Source organism: Trichomonas vaginalis, chromosome IV (assembly GCF_026262505.1).
Source record: "Trichomonas vaginalis G3 chromosome IV, whole genome shotgun sequence".
In the NCBI taxonomy this organism is placed as follows: Eukaryota; Parabasalia; order Trichomonadida; family Trichomonadidae; genus Trichomonas; species Trichomonas vaginalis.
Window position 1 is genome coordinate 37,237,591 of NC_067206.1, and position 16,080 is coordinate 37,253,670.

General features: G+C 36.9%; 6 protein-coding genes and 3 pseudogenes across 9 annotated transcripts, besides 4 other annotated features; 5 read left to right on the forward strand and 4 right to left on the reverse strand.

Annotated features, from left to right (window-relative positions):
- Nucleotides 1-353: 353 nt before the first annotated feature.
- Nucleotides 354-383: a mobile genetic element.
- Nucleotides 384-408: 25 nt separating this feature from the next.
- Nucleotides 409-430: a mobile genetic element.
- Nucleotides 409-430: a terminal%2Cinverted (terminal inverted repeat of Kolobok-1_TV transposon ID:TVAGG3_0013400).
- Nucleotides 431-955: 525 nt separating this feature from the next.
- Nucleotides 956-2,814, forward strand: TVAGG3_0237150 (annotated as a pseudogene). Its single transcript has one exon. A coding segment is annotated over exon 1 (1,859 nt).
- Nucleotides 2,815-3,736: 922 nt separating this feature from the next.
- Nucleotides 3,737-4,189, forward strand: TVAGG3_0237160 (protein of unknown function, DUF4106 family; the record flags this gene model as incomplete). Its single annotated transcript, XM_051227542.1, has 1 exon — nucleotides 3,737-4,189. The coding sequence occupies one exon, from the start codon at nucleotides 3,737-3,739 to the stop codon at nucleotides 4,187-4,189; it is 453 nt and encodes a 150-aa protein (XP_051112528.1).
- An 86-nt stretch (nucleotides 4,190-4,275) lies between these two features.
- Nucleotides 4,276-16,080: part of a mobile genetic element that runs on past the window's edge.
- Nucleotides 9,284-9,730, reverse strand: TVAGG3_0237180 (uncharacterized protein; the record flags this gene model as incomplete). The annotated part of the gene is made up of 1 exon (XM_051227543.1): nucleotides 9,284-9,730. The coding sequence occupies one exon, from the start codon at nucleotides 9,728-9,730 to the stop codon at nucleotides 9,284-9,286; it is 447 nt and encodes a 148-aa protein (XP_051112529.1).
- TVAGG3_0237190 lies at nucleotides 10,653-11,457 on the reverse strand (annotated as a pseudogene). The gene has a single exon. A coding segment is annotated over exon 1 (805 nt).
- TVAGG3_0237200 (uncharacterized protein) lies at nucleotides 12,660-12,860 on the forward strand (the record flags this gene model as incomplete). The annotated part of the gene is made up of 1 exon (XM_051227544.1): nucleotides 12,660-12,860. One exon carries the CDS (start codon nucleotides 12,660-12,662, stop codon nucleotides 12,858-12,860), a length of 201 nt encoding a protein of 66 aa, XP_051112530.1.
- TVAGG3_0237210 (uncharacterized protein) lies at nucleotides 12,888-13,475 on the reverse strand (the record flags this gene model as incomplete). The annotated part of the gene is made up of 1 exon (XM_051227545.1): nucleotides 12,888-13,475. The coding sequence occupies one exon, from the start codon at nucleotides 13,473-13,475 to the stop codon at nucleotides 12,888-12,890; it is 588 nt and encodes a 195-aa protein (XP_051112531.1).
- Nucleotides 14,386-14,969, forward strand: TVAGG3_0237220 (annotated as a pseudogene). Its single transcript has one exon. A coding segment is annotated over exon 1 (584 nt).
- On the forward strand, nucleotides 15,140-15,697 carry TVAGG3_0237230 (MazG nucleotide pyrophosphohydrolase domain-containing protein; the record flags this gene model as incomplete). The annotated part of the gene is made up of 1 exon (XM_051227546.1): nucleotides 15,140-15,697. One exon carries the CDS (start codon nucleotides 15,140-15,142, stop codon nucleotides 15,695-15,697), a length of 558 nt encoding a protein of 185 aa, XP_051112532.1.
- On the reverse strand, nucleotides 15,747-16,010 carry TVAGG3_0237240 (uncharacterized protein; the record flags this gene model as incomplete). The annotated part of the gene is made up of 1 exon (XM_051227547.1): nucleotides 15,747-16,010. The coding sequence occupies one exon, from the start codon at nucleotides 16,008-16,010 to the stop codon at nucleotides 15,747-15,749; it is 264 nt and encodes an 87-aa protein (XP_051112533.1).

Consider the following 16,080-nt stretch of genomic DNA (forward strand, 5'->3'; position numbering starts at 1 on the left):
GAAATATTGTATGGCACAAATGAGATATATAGAAACTTCCACCGAACAAATCTACAAATGTTAGACCATTCGGTAGTTTCTTAAGTTCTCTCAATAGAATATCTTTACATCTACTCTTATTTCCAAAGAAGGGTAACGGTGGTTTTGTAAAATTCATTTTATATACAATAAAAATGTTTTTTCCTGAAAAGTGACAGAAAAGTGACAAAACATCTTCGGGGCTAGAGGGCACGAAGTGCCTGGAAGCCCCAATACCCTTTTTTTTTTTCATTCGAAGTTACCTTTTGTAACAACCACCACTGCCTACGAAAGACGAAAGTGTGTCACGATTTCACCCGGAAATCCGACGGTTGTTTAAGAGTATGCACTTTTGTCACCTACTCTTGAGAACTTATGATTTTTATTTAAGGGTATAGTCCACTAAAAATTTTTAAGTTTTGACAATGAAAATAAGCTCTGTGACCATGTAAATATATAAAAAAAAAGGTATTGGGGCCTCCAGGCACTTCGTGCCCTCTAGCCCCGAAGATGTTAGTATAAAATGCAGTTTATATAAAATGAGGTTTTTTTGGGTATAGGGGGCTTCCCAGGGGCTGCGCCCCTTCTAGCCCATAAAATTTTTGAAAGTCGTTGCTGTTGACTTTTTTTGTAGAGGACTCAAAATAGTATAACTATGTCCGGACAAGTAAGGGTCTATCGTCGCTACAGAAAAGTTACGGGCGTTCCAAGAAGTATACTTTGAGAGACTCTTTAGAAACTTTAGACGTTTTACATAACCATCCATGTTTTTACTTTACATCCGATAAAAGTGGTTTGGAAACCGTTATGAGATGGTTAGAGGACATACATGACTATGAGTTTAGATATGACAAGATAGAATATGAGAGAGGTCCTATAAACCGGAGAAAGTGTCATACAAACATCTGTCAAAAGCCGCTTTTTAACTTCACTTAAAATGCCACGTAAGCTACGTAAGAATATACGTAAGAGGAAGAGAGCATTGAAACATCCAATAGTAAAACTGACACCACAACAACAGTTGCAACAACAAATGCTGAATGACCCCACTATGTTGCAACAAATGTCAAGCAATCCTATGCTTTTAAACCGAGTTGTTGGTGCACAGAGTGGAGGTTTAAGAGCGGCACTTTTAGCGAAAATGGCAGGCTATGGTGGAGCTGCAGACGGAACAGCATATAACCCTCAAAGTCAAATGAATTTGAGTTCACTCAAAAATCAAATAACAGATGTCAAAAAGTCAAACATAGACATACAGAAGCAAATAAGTGAAAACGAAAAAGAAACTAGAATATGACAGACACACAAAGAAACTCAATGAGTTAAACGTAGAGAAAAAGAAGAAAGAAGAACAACTGAAAGAACTAAGTACAGAGGAATATGCGAAAAAAGTGTCAGAAAAAGCAGCAGAAGTAGCAAAAATGGAACAAGATGTCATAAATTTGAAAAAACCATACTACTCGATATAAAGTACTGAAAGATGAAGAAATAAAACAAAAAGCCCTGAAGACATATATGGATAGCGATGAGTATAAAAAGAAGTTGAAGCAACTGTAAAGGCAGAAAAACTTTTACAGTTGCAAAACCAAACCGTACAGTATGAAAACTTAGCACAAGAAAGTAAAAATAACGACGCGGGCTATGCAAAAGGCAATGAAAAGCTCAGAATATATAAAAGCTAACAATGACTGGTTAGATGCCCAAGCCAACGCTAAAGCAGCCCAACTCATAGGGTCAATAAGGACAAAAATACAAGCGGATTGAAGACAGTTCAAATGAAACTTTAACAAATGCTGACTTTAAGAACGCCTTCGAAGCTCTTCATAGTAAGGTGAAACAAGTGAACGATTTCTCATCTGGAAAGAAACTGAAGTCTGAAGGTTTCGACAAAGAGTTAAAAGAAGTAGCACAAAATATGACGAAAATAACAGATGCAGCAACGAGACAGGCAGTTCAAAGTGCCTATGACGCCGTTAGAGCAACTGTTGTGAAAAGTCAAGAAAAAGAGTTACAACAGACCAAAACAGACCTAGTAAATGCTTTCTTAAGAACGAAAAGTCAGGTAGGACATTACGCTGCAGATGGAACATATGTGCCAGCTGGTGGAACTTATATACCACCAAACCCTCCAAGGAAGCACCTGCACCAGGACTACTAGAAACATTTACATCGTCACATGGACACAGACACAGGCATGCACCAAAACCAACACACAACCAACACAACAACCAACACAACAACCAGCACAACAACACCTCCACAACCAGCACAACAACCAACACAACAACCAGCACAGCAACAACAGTTCAAAACCCTGCACAACAACAACCACAAACAGAGCAAGGACATAAAAGAAGTAGAGAACAAGGAAACCAAGAATTCTTAAAAATGCTTAAAGAAGAGTGTGGTTTCCCAGATAGTATTGACTTTAGTGACAGATATAAAGAAGCTATTGGAAAGTTCAAGGATGGAAATACTGACCCGAACCTATTTAGCTTTATGGCTCAGCACCAAAACGGATATAATCTCAAACCTGGAAAATACAAGCTCGCTAAGGGATATGATTTAATAGCATATCATCCAAATGACATGGATGAATTTACTCCGAGATATTTGATGTCAGAGCTAAATGACAATTCAACTTTCGTCATGAAACGCGTAAAAAATAGAGACGGAACGAAAGAACAAAAGCTTATGAATGCGGATGACGTAGATAGGGAAATTGTTGAAAACGGTCTCGGAATATATGAAATGCCAGCAGATGAGGTACAAGAAACTCCACAGGAAGAAGTTCAGATACAACCAGACATGGAAGAAATAGTTCAGCAACAACAGCTAGAAGAGCCTGAAGGAAACGAACAAGTCCTTCCTTTGGAAACTAACTTCACAGAACTAGATGAAGATTTGGAACAGCCGAAAAATCTTGACCCTCAACAAGAGTATGCGGAGAATATGGAATATTTCCAAGAGTCTAAAAAAAATTCGGCTGACATAGTAGAAGAATATCGAAAAATGTTTGCCGACATACAAAAGACTCCAACACCAGATGAAAATATTCGCATAGAATGGAAGCACTGAAAGAAAATGTACACAAATACAACAACCCTTTTTACTTACGAGCATTTAACGTTCAATCTTTGGATGAACTCGGTGAAGATAAAAGGTTAAATTTCAAGAAAACATATAGAAATGAAACATTGTTTAAAGTTCATTCAGAACCTAACCAAGATGGAAACAAACCTACTTTTGTTTCTGCAGACGATGGAACTACAATGAGATGGGGTCATAAAGCTAATCCGGATAGGTGGTTCATAAACTTACAACCACAATTCCAAGAAGTTGTAGACGCAATGGAATTGAATGGTGAACGAGATATAGCTGGTATTTTAAGCGCGGCTTTAATGCCATTGAAAGATATGAAACATGCAGATATTTTGAACCAGTATGAAATGAACATGGCTGATGGAAATATAACACCTGACGTTCTAGAACATTTATCTCAAAGAACTACACAGAACCATAGAGATGGTATATTGGTGAAGAGTTTAGAAAGAAAGTTAGGGAGGGAGAAGGAAGAGAACCTATTGTACATGACCTTGCAAACGAAAGTTTACAAAATGTCATAAAAACTTACTTTGCAGACAATGAACCGAGAAGGGATGAATATTTAAGAAAACTCAAATGGACAGTACCAAATGAAATGTTAGTATTGAAAAACATGTTCCTTGACAAAATAAAACCAACTACAGAAATAAACGACGCAAGACTGAAAGATTGGGTAAAAGCTTTCCCGTTCACAAAAGATATAATTGGTAACATGGAAAGAAAACCAGAATGGCTACAAAAACATATATTTGGAAACGAGCTTATTCCATATGGACAGGCACTGTTTGAAGAGCTTGAACCGGAAACTCAGGAAAGAGTCATGCAAACAATACGCAAAGACTCAAATACAAACTATGACAAACTCTTTCTAGGATATAGGTTACCTGAGATGGGCGACCAGAGCCCAAAGGCAAAAAGGACATGGGAAATTTACAACATACTAGGTGAACATGAGGCAAAGATGCAACAACTTGAAGCAGAGGGCAATGAAGGAAAAAGAAGAGTTAAAAACTCAGTCAGGAAGAAAGTAAAGCTTGGTCCACGTGGGTTCTATTATGGCATATAAATCCAACTATTCTATATTTTTACCCATATGAAATGTACGCCGCTCAGAATATAACGCCAACAGTTTTGGATGCCATGAATGGAAATGTTTCCGAATGGTATAACGAATGCGACAATGCCATTAGAAGGTCAGAAATAGTTCCTGGAACTTACGAATATACAACTGCTGTTTCTTATGGAAACGTAGGTGAGTTTGGAGAAGGTTCTTCAACAACAGTAGATATTGCTTGCGACAGGTTTCATATAATTTCTATTGACAACTCTTTCTTATACGTGGAACAAGACATTGAAATAAAACCTTCTGCCAAGTTGTCTGACAAGAAAGGTTGCAATGGAATTTTCTATGTCGGATACCAATATGCTCCAGAAGTTTTCATGGGATATAAGATATATTCTAACTCTGACTTAGTTCAAACAGTAACATGGGCAAACTATGAATGGTTCGCTTTGAGAAACTCAGTACAACCACAAGCTAGAGAACAAACAGACCAGTATGCAACTATTGAGAAAATAAGAAGACTTGACCCTAACGTTCCAGGAGTTTATGTTAACCTTTCTGGACAAACTGCAGCAGCAGTAACCAAAGTAAAACTGAAACTTAGAGTTCCTTTGTCATCTTTCCTCATCTTCAGGTTTTTAAGATACTTACCAAACTGGGCAGGAAAAATTTCTATCGAACTTACTCCAAGCAAAAATAACTTAGTCATTGCACCAACACAAGACCCATTCACTCTTACAGACGTAAAGGGAGCAAATCAAACGTCATTCGCCGAATTTTGCAAAGACAAAGTTGACTTAGACTTTGGTTTCTCAAACTTCAACACTGAAGTAAACTATTATTTCAATGCTGCTGGAACTGCTTGGGACCCAGTTAAGTTCACATGCGAAAAGTTTGAATGCAGAGAATAGAAGCAACTTGCAGTCTATATGTTGGACCCAGATATTTCAAATGCTTTAGCTGCCAAATATATTGCAGTTCCGCTTATGTTCCCTATACACCAAATATCTGTCAAAGACTTTGCAGGTGAAGTTGGAAACCAAAGTGCTGACCCAGGTGCAAGAACAGATATTGCTTTAACAACTGCAATGAAACATGCAGATACTATGTTTGTACTGTTCAGACGAACTATAAATGACTATTCTTGTTTCTACAACCCCGGTATTAAATATCATATAAACATAGATGGCAAATATATCCAAGAGAAGAATATTCTACAGTTGAGGATATGAGGTCATACAACTTGACATTAGATGCTATGAACTTTAACAACAACTTCACAACAACCATTAACCCTGAAATGCAAAGTTCTATTATGCCATATGTGAAAGTATGGACCCATACAGGAGCTCAAAACAACTCAATATACAATGGAGACCGTTCAAACTTTTGGCTTGGCATTCCATTTGCTGACTCAGAAGACTTTATGGGTGGTATTTCAACTGTTGGTACAGTTCAAATACAATATACTGGTGACAGAGACGGTCCAAATGAATTGAAACAAAGAAGTTTACAAAACCAATAGCACTTTTCACGGAAGATGCTCTTTTGAAGATTCGTTCGATGAAACCTGCTGGGGCTCCTCAGATTGGTATAACGACAGCTTCCATCGAGCAGATTTTGGCAGCAGGTCAGTAAGTTGTTCTTGAACTGACTTCTCTCCGTCAAATATTGACAGTACGCCAGTTTTGATATAATATTGTATTATAAACTTACCTTTAGAAATATCGGTCAGTTTTGTTGTTATATTTTTGTCTGCTTCAAGAACTTTCACCATCTCGGTTATACCAACTTTCTTTGCTTTATGAAAATATTTTGGTTCAGCAAAGACTGCTATTCTATAACATTTTCCATTGTTTGTGTAAAGAACTACTCTGTCAATGTATTTGTATTGTTTGTGTGTGTAAACTTTGTTTTGCTTCAATTCGAAGAGATACTCAAATACGTCCATCTTTTTATTCTAAGTAAAATGTCATTTCCGAAAAATAGAAGCGTAAGTGTTTCAAAAGGTTTAATGGCGGTGGCAGATGTGAAGTTAAATTCACCAACTCAAACAAACAGTCAAAGTGTTATTGTCAATGTCAAAGAAAGAGATGTTGAAATGGGGAAACCATACGAAGACGAAGATGGTATATAACAATAGTTCCTGTAAAAGAACAACCAACATACCCTGAAGTTAGCAGAGACTTAAGTTCTGTTGCAGATATTCGAAACGACTACCAACAACTTAAAGACAAACTTAAAACTCAGGAGAAGATTTGTCAGGCTTTGGGTATAATGTTAAACTTGGTTGAGCACAACCCTGTAAAAGTGAACTCATATGTCATTGCACCTCATGAAGTTTTGAAAGAACTATTGAAACTTTTGACAGAGGCAGACGATATAAACATCAAAGAAATAGAACCCGACGTTAGTTGCTGTGGTGTTTCATATAATGTCATTGACAAGATATACGTTATGAAAGGAGGTGAAACGTTGAACTTAAAAATATAGTTTCCCAGACGTCATAAAAATATTTGACGACCACAACATTTCATTAAAGTTTGTTTGCTAAGTAAATGGCAGAAGACATAGTGGTTTATACTATTACGACTAAAAACCCTGAGTCATATAATTCTATAACAACAAACTTACAAAGTCCTCAAGGACGATATTGTAAACTGACCTTAAACACGATGACGACTAAAGCCTGTTTTGCTCTTTTGACACCAGAAGATTTATTGTTGTGAATGGTAAAAAATACTCCTTTGAAGATACTTACTCAGATATACCACCAACAGGTTTTGTTGACTTATTTAATACTTTAAGGACGGATGTAACATGTGCTGCAACTAGAGCAGGTTTCATTATGTTTGGATGTCCGACTGAGTTTAGTATAAACGATATGAGCTATAATACAAAACTTATATCTGGTTTTTACTACCAACAGTTTCCTATAACAGGAAAAGGTGTCATACAAGGTTTGTCTGTTCCATTGACTTTAAGTACACCAATCTTATATATTGTTTCAAACTTAGGTTCAAAGTGCTATTCGAATGTCGACAGAAACTACTATGACCAAAAGATACTCATGCGTATAAACAACACTTTCTCTGCTGGTTTGCCTATTGTTCATTCGAATGCAGAGTTTTCAGCTTTAGTGAACTCAAACACTTTAGCAAACATAAACTTAACCTTAGTTGACGCAAACTTTGTTCCTGTAAAACTTTTATGTCCTATGTATTTGTCAATGACGGCAGAAAGTTTCGAATTGGAAGATGCAACTGGTGAAAGTATTGTACTACAAGAACAACTTCAACAACAAATAGCTCAAGAACAACAAATGCAACAAATGGAAAAATGCAACAACAAGCTCAAGAATAAAAAAATATTTTTTTTTATTTTTATAAAAATGTACAGAATAGACGTTTCAGATTTTTATGACTTCCAAGCGTTCAGAAATATGTGTCCATTTCGAGACTATAACAAAGCAGTCGAGAATTTGAAACGTTTAGTCATTTATGTCGACTCTGCCCAGAATGTTATGTCATGAAAGAATGGGATGTAGTCTTTAACAAACCAAGAGCGACAATAGTTTCAGAACAAGAATGTAAACAGAAACTTAAGAAAATAAAAGTTGTACAAGTTGGCATGAAGATGTTAGATGCTTGGGATATCTTATTGTCAAAGTTAGAAGATTTTTCAGTTCGAGGTATAAAGTTCTATACACCTTCTCCAAACTTCTATTCTATCTTCACTGGATATAAATACGAACAAGTAGAATGGAAAGAAAATGTTATAGAAGCTTGGTTAGACCATGTCAAAGAAATTATATGCAATGGAAACGAAAGAGTCTATGAGTATATCTTATGTTGGTTTGCAAACATCTTACAACATCCAAGTGCTAAAAATGAAACTGCTCTCATCATAATTGGAAAACAAGGAACAGGTAAGAACACTTTCTTTACAGATATCTTATGCAAACTGTTAGAGGCTATTCGAACCCTAATATGACAAACTTAGAAAACATCTGCGGTAAATTTAACTCTTCAATAGAGAATATGAAACTTATAGTATGTAACGAACTTCAAAGTATAGATACAACAAAAGTTTTGAAACTCGATGCTTTGAAGAGTCTTATAACAGACAAAGTTGGAGTTGTTGAAAGAAAGTATAGAGACCAAAGAGTTTGTGAAAATGTTGCAAACTTCGTCATGGTTTCAAACAACGCCGTTCCGATGAAGTTAGAAAGTTCTGACAGAAGATATGTAGTTGTCAGAACGTCAGAAGCTCATATGCAAGATACAGAATATTTTGACGACTTAGCAGAAACTTTGACACCTAACTTTTACAACCACTTGTTCTCATATTTCATGACATTAGATATTTCAAGTTCAATCCAAGACAAATTCCACATACCGAAGAGAGACAAACATTGTTAGAAGCAAACAAGAGTGTATATGAACTGTTTCATAGATGAAACTGACTTTGAGTGTTTAGATGAAAGGTCATTGTACGATTCGTATAAACAGTATTGTCAAGAGTATGGTTATATGACAGCGTCTAAACGAACATTCTTGGCAAATGTCAAAAGTCTTTTAGATGTTCAGAATGGTGTATATACAAAGAAAAATTTTTCTGAGTAAATTTTAAAAAAAATATTTTTTTTATCCGATAGAAAAGATGACAAAATTCATCTCAGTCAACAAGTATATGTCAGGACTTAAAGAAGAACTAGACCCATTCACATATTTGAATGTTTACTTCTACCATTTTGAAAAGTCTACATTTGACAAAGTTTGGAACATCGAACCAGTTAAGTTTGCTATTGTGACTAAAAATGGTGCGAAATTTGAAGACTTAGACATAGAAGGTTTGTTAACAGTCAAAGAAAGTTTTGACAGAAGGTTTTCAAACCTTAAAGAAGGCAAAGCATACAAACTTGTTATACCTTATGAACCAAAGAAAGCAGACGACTATGAATATTATGAGTCTAAGATAGTTGAAGTTCAAGGTAAATTGGGTAAAAAGATTTTAGAGTCTAAGCCAGTGTTTGCTCCTAAAGAGGAAGAGAACATTGACATTGACCAGAAATGTTCTAAAAATAAAATTTTATTTTTACATGTCAAATTTCTTTTTCTCTGGCTCTGGTTCTTTCTTCTCTTCTTCTACTTTCTTTTCTTTCTTTTCTCTCTTCTTCTTTTCTGGTGGAGTTATGTCAAACTTCTCAGAACCATATTTTTGTAAAAGTTCTTTGTCCTTTAATAGCTCTTCTATTCTGTTTTCTATTTCATTTTCAAGAACAGCGCATGTGTCTTCTTTGCATTCTAAGAAGTTTTGTTGGACTTCATCTCTCCAAGAGGCGTCATCTCTGTCAACAAGTCTGTCATTGACAAATTTTAAGACTTCTCTGCTTAAGGTTTTATGGTTCTTGTCATATTCCCAGAAACAGAACTTTAGAACAAATTCACCTTTCTTGTTTACACTATGTAAGATTTTATGGTCGACAGATGTTTTGCTGTCGAAAAGCTTGTCTCGAATATAGATAGCGAAATCGCTAGACATTTTGTAAAAGATAAAAATTTTAATTTTTCTAAAAATATGTTAGAAAAAAAGTTTGCTGACATTGACAAGAAATTTGAGAATGTTTTAAACAAGAACAAGAGGAAGTTAGAAAATGCTCAGATAAAACCCATACATGACAAGTTCTTATTTGCTCAGAATGGTATAACAGGTCTAATCGCACCGCCTGGGTCGGGTAAGACTTTCACTTATCTTAAAATGGCTGCACAACAACAAGAACTAGATGAGAAGAACCCATTCTATGAGTTAGTTGTCATTTGTAGTACTTCGGTCAATTTGACCAAACCGTCAATTCGTTCAAAGATATTATAAAAAAGTCTAAGTTAGTATGTATAAAAGACTCTGAGTTGTTAGATTGGATAAAGAAGTACCAAAGAGAGTTTTGAAGTACAATGCTATAAATGAGTATATAAACTCGAAGTTTAAAGACCCAAATGAGGAAATGCAGAGAATATTAGAGAAGAAACACTTCAGAAACAAACAGAAAGAGATTGAGTACCTTTCGAAGAAATTGCAATCTTAGATGGAAGACTTACCCTCACAGATGTCTTCTTATCTTAGATGACTTTGCTTCTCATCCTTTGTTAAAGAACAGAGAACAAGACATGTGTCGAATTCTTAAGAAGCTCAGACACTTTAACATCTCAGTTGTCATTTGTGTACAGACAGCAAAGAGTTTAAGTAAGGATGTAAAGAGAATACTTACTGACATTGTACTTTTCCCCGGATTGTCCGAAGACGATTTCATGGAACTTATGAAGAGTCCATGGCAGGTAAGTTTGACAGACATGAACTATGGGAGAAGTACAAAGTCATACAAGACCTCATACTTCTTTCAGAATTCATATCTACGCGAACAAAGTTCAAATTGTAAAAAGTCAAGCTTGAAAAATAAATGGTTCATTTACTCTGCTTGTTTGAAGTTGTCAAAATACTCTGTTTTATTTTTTCTTTCAGTAGCGGCAAATCTTCTTTGAATGTAAGTATTGTACAACCTTTCATATCATAGTGTGTTTGAGGTAACGTATCTTGAACTATCTGTTTAACATCTTCATTTGGTGTCATTGAAATCGGTAAGTTTTCGCGATAGAACCAATTTCTGTCAGATTTGTAAATCTTAGCAAGGTCGTAAAAGCTTTTGTTGTTTCTTCTGACTAATGCAACATAACCATATCTTTATCTTCTTCATTTTCCATCTCTTCAGTGTAAATCATATACTTATAGTTCTTTTCCTTTCCTTTTGGTACCGAACGTGGTATTCTTTTCTGTATGTTTTTGTCTTTGGATTCAAGCTTGTTCTCTAGCTCTTCACGTTCTTGTCTATGAATTTCATCTAACATCATGAAAATATAACAAGCATAGCGAGGTGAAGCCCACATTGCAACAGCATTTACAAGAAGTCTATGTACATAATATCCTTTCAAACCATTTGGCAAATTTTTACGATTTTCGTACGGAATCTCGTTCCTCGGTTTTTCGAGGGACGCAAACATATGAGGAAATTCTTCTAAAAGTTCTTTTGTCTGTTGGTTTTTCAAACCAATGATATGCTTGCTTTGTAGAACGAAGAGCATTCAAAATACTTTGCATTTGGTACATGTCATCTTTGACCGAACGAATGAGACGGAGTTGTTTGTTATACTGAACCCACTCGTATTCTTCATCTATGGCTTCATGAACGATAGCAGTTGTTGTGTTCTCTGTTGTTGACATTTCTGTTCTTACATACAAAATAAAAAAATAAAAAAAAATAAAATTAGCGTTATTTTCTATCTTGTATAAAAGACCAAAAATAAACGCTTTACATGTATTTTTCAGCAACTTCGTCAATAATTTTATAGCACTATCTATCTCATCTACTTCAAACGTTTCTTTACCTTTCGTGGGAGCACCATACCTTTTCTCAAAAACTTCAAGCAGTTCTGTTTCAGCAGCTCTCATATCATTTACAAACACAACCTTAACTCTATTGACTGTAGAGTCATATCTACTACTTATATTAAATGTTCTTCTATCTTATATCTCTTTGTATTGAAGTCCTTCGGTTTCTGAACGATGTAAAGTAAGCCTTCACTGCAACGTTCCGTATCGAATGAACCATATGTTATGAAATTATATCCAACAACTGGGTCAATCCAGAACAAAACTACTGGTATAAGACTTTTGTCTATAAGATATGCTGTAGTTCCATAGAATCTTACCGATATCATAAGCTCAGGATTTCTTGTCAAATTTTCTGAGTAGAAGCAATTCTAACCCAGTCCTTTGTTTTCTTTCCAGATGGAGATATAATGTCTGACAAAGAATATTTGTTGTATTTCTTTGAGTATCTTACGTTTAAATCACCTATTCTAACTATTTTGGTCTCATTGTCTATCTTTTTAACTGTTTCAAACTCAGTGCTTGTCATTTCCTGTTCTTACATACAAAATAAAAAAAATATTTTAAAAAAACTAGCGTTAATTTTATTTTTTCTATCTTGTATAAAAGATATGATTTCATAGAGTTTTTTTACGATTTTCATGTGTTTTATGCAAGGCCGAGAATTCTCGGTCTAGAGAAATTTCACGATTTTCATGAGTTTTAGGCGACTACGGTTTTTTACGTACTCGCAATTTTTTACGAAGAGTAAAAGTTCACTTCGTAAAAAATAACAGTTATATAATGAAATTTGGTCATTTTTTTCATGTCAGAAGACTCGAAGGTGCAACACTTCCAAAATACCGACGAACTCAGAAGAGCAGCATGGCAGTATGTTCTTGACAACTTCTTTGAGTTCTCCAGGTACACCTTGGAAAATGCTGAAGAACTCCGACACAGAGAATTTGGAGAAATTGCGCTCCAATACTACATTGACAAACAAAGGGTAAAATAAGACTAAAAACTTAACGTTTAAAAAGTGACATTTTTAATGAGCTCCGAGTCACCGAGAAAACTTGGTCAGATGTTAGCAGCTTACTTCCCTGAGGAGGATGGAAGCGTTACATACGTAAGGTTCAAAAACAACGAACCTGGAATTGCGTACCAAATTCGCGATTACATGACCGTGGAAGAGTACGAAAGGTTCCTACAAGAGAAACCAGCTCTAAACAACTCAGAAAAGAAAGAATAAAAAGTTTAACTCGTAATTGTTTATTTTTTACTTGTATGGGCAAGCTGCAAGAATGAAGTCGATTATCTCAGTCTTTGTCTTGACCAGTTGGACGGCTCTTGCGAGTACGTCTGTTTTGCGGTCTCCTGCTGGTGTCTGACCTTCGTAATTGCGCATGTTCTTGAGAGCTCCAACTGTAAATGATTGTAGGATGAAGAGTCTCTCAGACTGCTTGAGGTAGTCGTCTCTGTCTTTGACCGAATCTGTGGTACGAGTCGAATCGGTCGATTTGAGGGAAGAGACTGAAAGCCTGTCGTCTTCCATTGGAGCTGTAGCATACTCTTTACGTAAGCGGTTCAGACCTTCTTCGAAGTCTTGGTCTCTCTTCGATTGGGATTGAGATTGGAATTGCTGGGGTGGAGCTTGCTGGAACATCCAAGGGTTGGGGAAGTAAGGCATAGGTTGAGGAGGGTAGTTCGGGAAGCCTTGTGGTGGGTAGTAACCTTGAGGTGGAAATTGGTAGTAATACGGAGGTACTTGCTGGAACTGAGGTACTTGCTGGAACTGAGGTGCAGGGGCTGGTGCTTTAGGTTCTTCTGGTTTGGGAATGGACTCGGTTGGTGGGACGTCGGACATTCGTTTGTGGCTTAACCGTCGGACCACAACGATAAAAATCTCTGCTACTAGCAGTACTGCTACTGACAGTAGCAGTACTTTTACTGACAGTAGCAGTACTTTTTCTGACAGTAGCAGTACTTTTACTGACAGTAGCAGTACTTTTTCTGACAGTAGCAGTACTTTTACTGACAGTAGCAGTACTTTTTCTGACAGTAGCAGTACTTTTACTGACAGTAGCAGTACTTTTACTGACAGTAGCAGTACTTTATCGTCGAAAACCCTCTCAAATTTTCCTTTTTACTGCTCGTAGCAGTACTTTTACTGACAGTAGCAGTACTTTTACTGACAGTAGCAGTACTTTTACTGACAGTAGCAGTACTTTTTCTGACAGTAGCAGTACTTTTACTGACAGTAGCAGTACTTTTTCTGACAGTAGCAATGGTCGAGGTCGAACCTACCGACGAGGCAATTTACCTAATTGAAATTAACGAGCTTGTTAAAGACTTCCTCAGGCAGAATGTAAAAGGCAAGCTTGTTAACGGTTGGATAACGGGAAGGGCTGCCTTGAATCTCGAGACTTCGACTGGAATTCCAATTCAAATACCAGACGGGACAGCCTACGACGACATAAAGCAAGCAAAGAAGGAAGCCATTATAAAGTTCTTTGCCAAGCGTCCTTGGATACTACTTCCAAGCAGAGAGAACCCTTTCCCAAGAATGAACCAAATTCTCAAGGGTCTCCTTCACTTCTCGGGTCAGCCGTTCTACATAACCTGTGAAGGCGACATTCAGCCAGTTCTTTAAACATCTCATTTTAACTTCACTCTTTTTATGTTTTTACGCATGTGAAGAAGAAGCCTTCTGGTAAGTTTCTTATAGCCATATACATGGCACGCTTTGAGTAAAAACATTTTTTTTTCATTTTTGAATGAAGCAAGTTAAATTCGTCCCACACCAAACTCAATGGACCGATGAAGAGTTTCAAGCTATGTTGAAGGTGTTGAGAACGACATAGACGGCGAACTTGAAGGAGCTCAAATCACAATTGCAACCAAAATTGCAGAAGTCAAGGAACAGATAGCTCCACTTAAAGCTACCAAAGCTACTCTTGACCTCATGGATAGTTACCGTTTAGATGTCAAGAGTGGAATAAGACAATTAAAATTAAAACTTCTAAACTACGAAGCTATACTCCAAAAGTTAGCAGAAATGAGAAGACTTTACCAGAGCTACTTACATGTAAGGGACTTACCTTCAAGCAATCCGACCAAAGATGAATTTGTTGACATTGTCCCAATTTTGTCCGAAAGTCAGCTCAGATGTTTCGAACTGCTCCCAACATATCCAGAATATGAACGTTTGCCTGAACTCTTCCGCAATCTCAAAAAACGTTTTTTGGTTCTCATGTTCGAAACTTTTATCGGAAGAGACAACAAACGTTCAGAAGAAGAACAAGATATTATTTTAAACTTGTTGTATGACTTAACCGTCATAACAAGCTTTTTGAAGTAAAACCGTCATTCTCAAACCACTTCATTTTTTCGATGTCCGAACAAGCACCGAAGCCAAACTCAATGGCAGATGTCCTTTCAAGGTTGCCAGACAAGCGCCCAGTTCAAATTCAAATTGCCCAATTGAACGCTCATCTGACAACCACCATTAAGACTATCCAAAGTAGTCTTATGGAAGAGATAACCAATCTCAAAGTCGAAGTCCTCACGAACCAAGCTTCCAATAAGAAAGTCCTGAACGATTTCGCGGAAACCTTGCGCCAATACAACAAAGAGAACCAAAACCTTGCCAGACTCATCTACCGTTTCTTCGAAGAGATAGACGCCATCTGGAAGGTACTCGGAAAGGACAGAACATGCAACACCGTACTTCGTGAGTACCAAATTGAAGAAGGAATTTTCGAGGAAGAAGAGAAACACGAAGAAGAAGAGGAAGAAGAAGAGAAACACGAAGAAAAGGAAGTTTGGGCAACCCTTGTTGCGGATGACAGTTATGAAATTTCCCAGCCCTACCCATACAAAATCCGCAACAGGGAGACCGGCAAGGTTCTTACCCCAGTCCTCAACAACTTGGGACACTTGAGCCTTACTCTTCGGAATTACGGTACAATTTCCATGGGAAGGCTTGTCGGTATGCAATGGGTTCCAAATCCAAACAAGAAGACGAAGGTCAGACACATTGACGGTGACAAGCTCAACAACCGTAAGGAGAACCTCGAGTGGTTCTAAGAGTAAAAAAATTTTATTTTAGGGGGAAACCCCGAGTAAATTTAAGTTTTTAGTTGCGTAAGTAGCTTAAATTAAGGATAATTTGGACAAGTAGTTCCTGACCTCTGAATTGGACTCTTTCGTCATCCCAGTTGCGTAGGAGGTCGTCCCAGAGGAGTTGGTAGAATTGCCATTCCAAGGACGATTTGTCCTCCCAGGCATTGAGGATGTACTGCTCGTAGAGTCTCATGACCTCTGCCTTGCACCAGACACCCTCTCCCTTGGAACGTAAGGCTTCTTCGAAGTGCTCGAATGCGATTGGCTGCGGGACCATCTGAAATGACACTTTTTGTCCGTTTGGTCAATGTTCGTGTCTCGTGTCATAGTCGACGAAAATACAAACA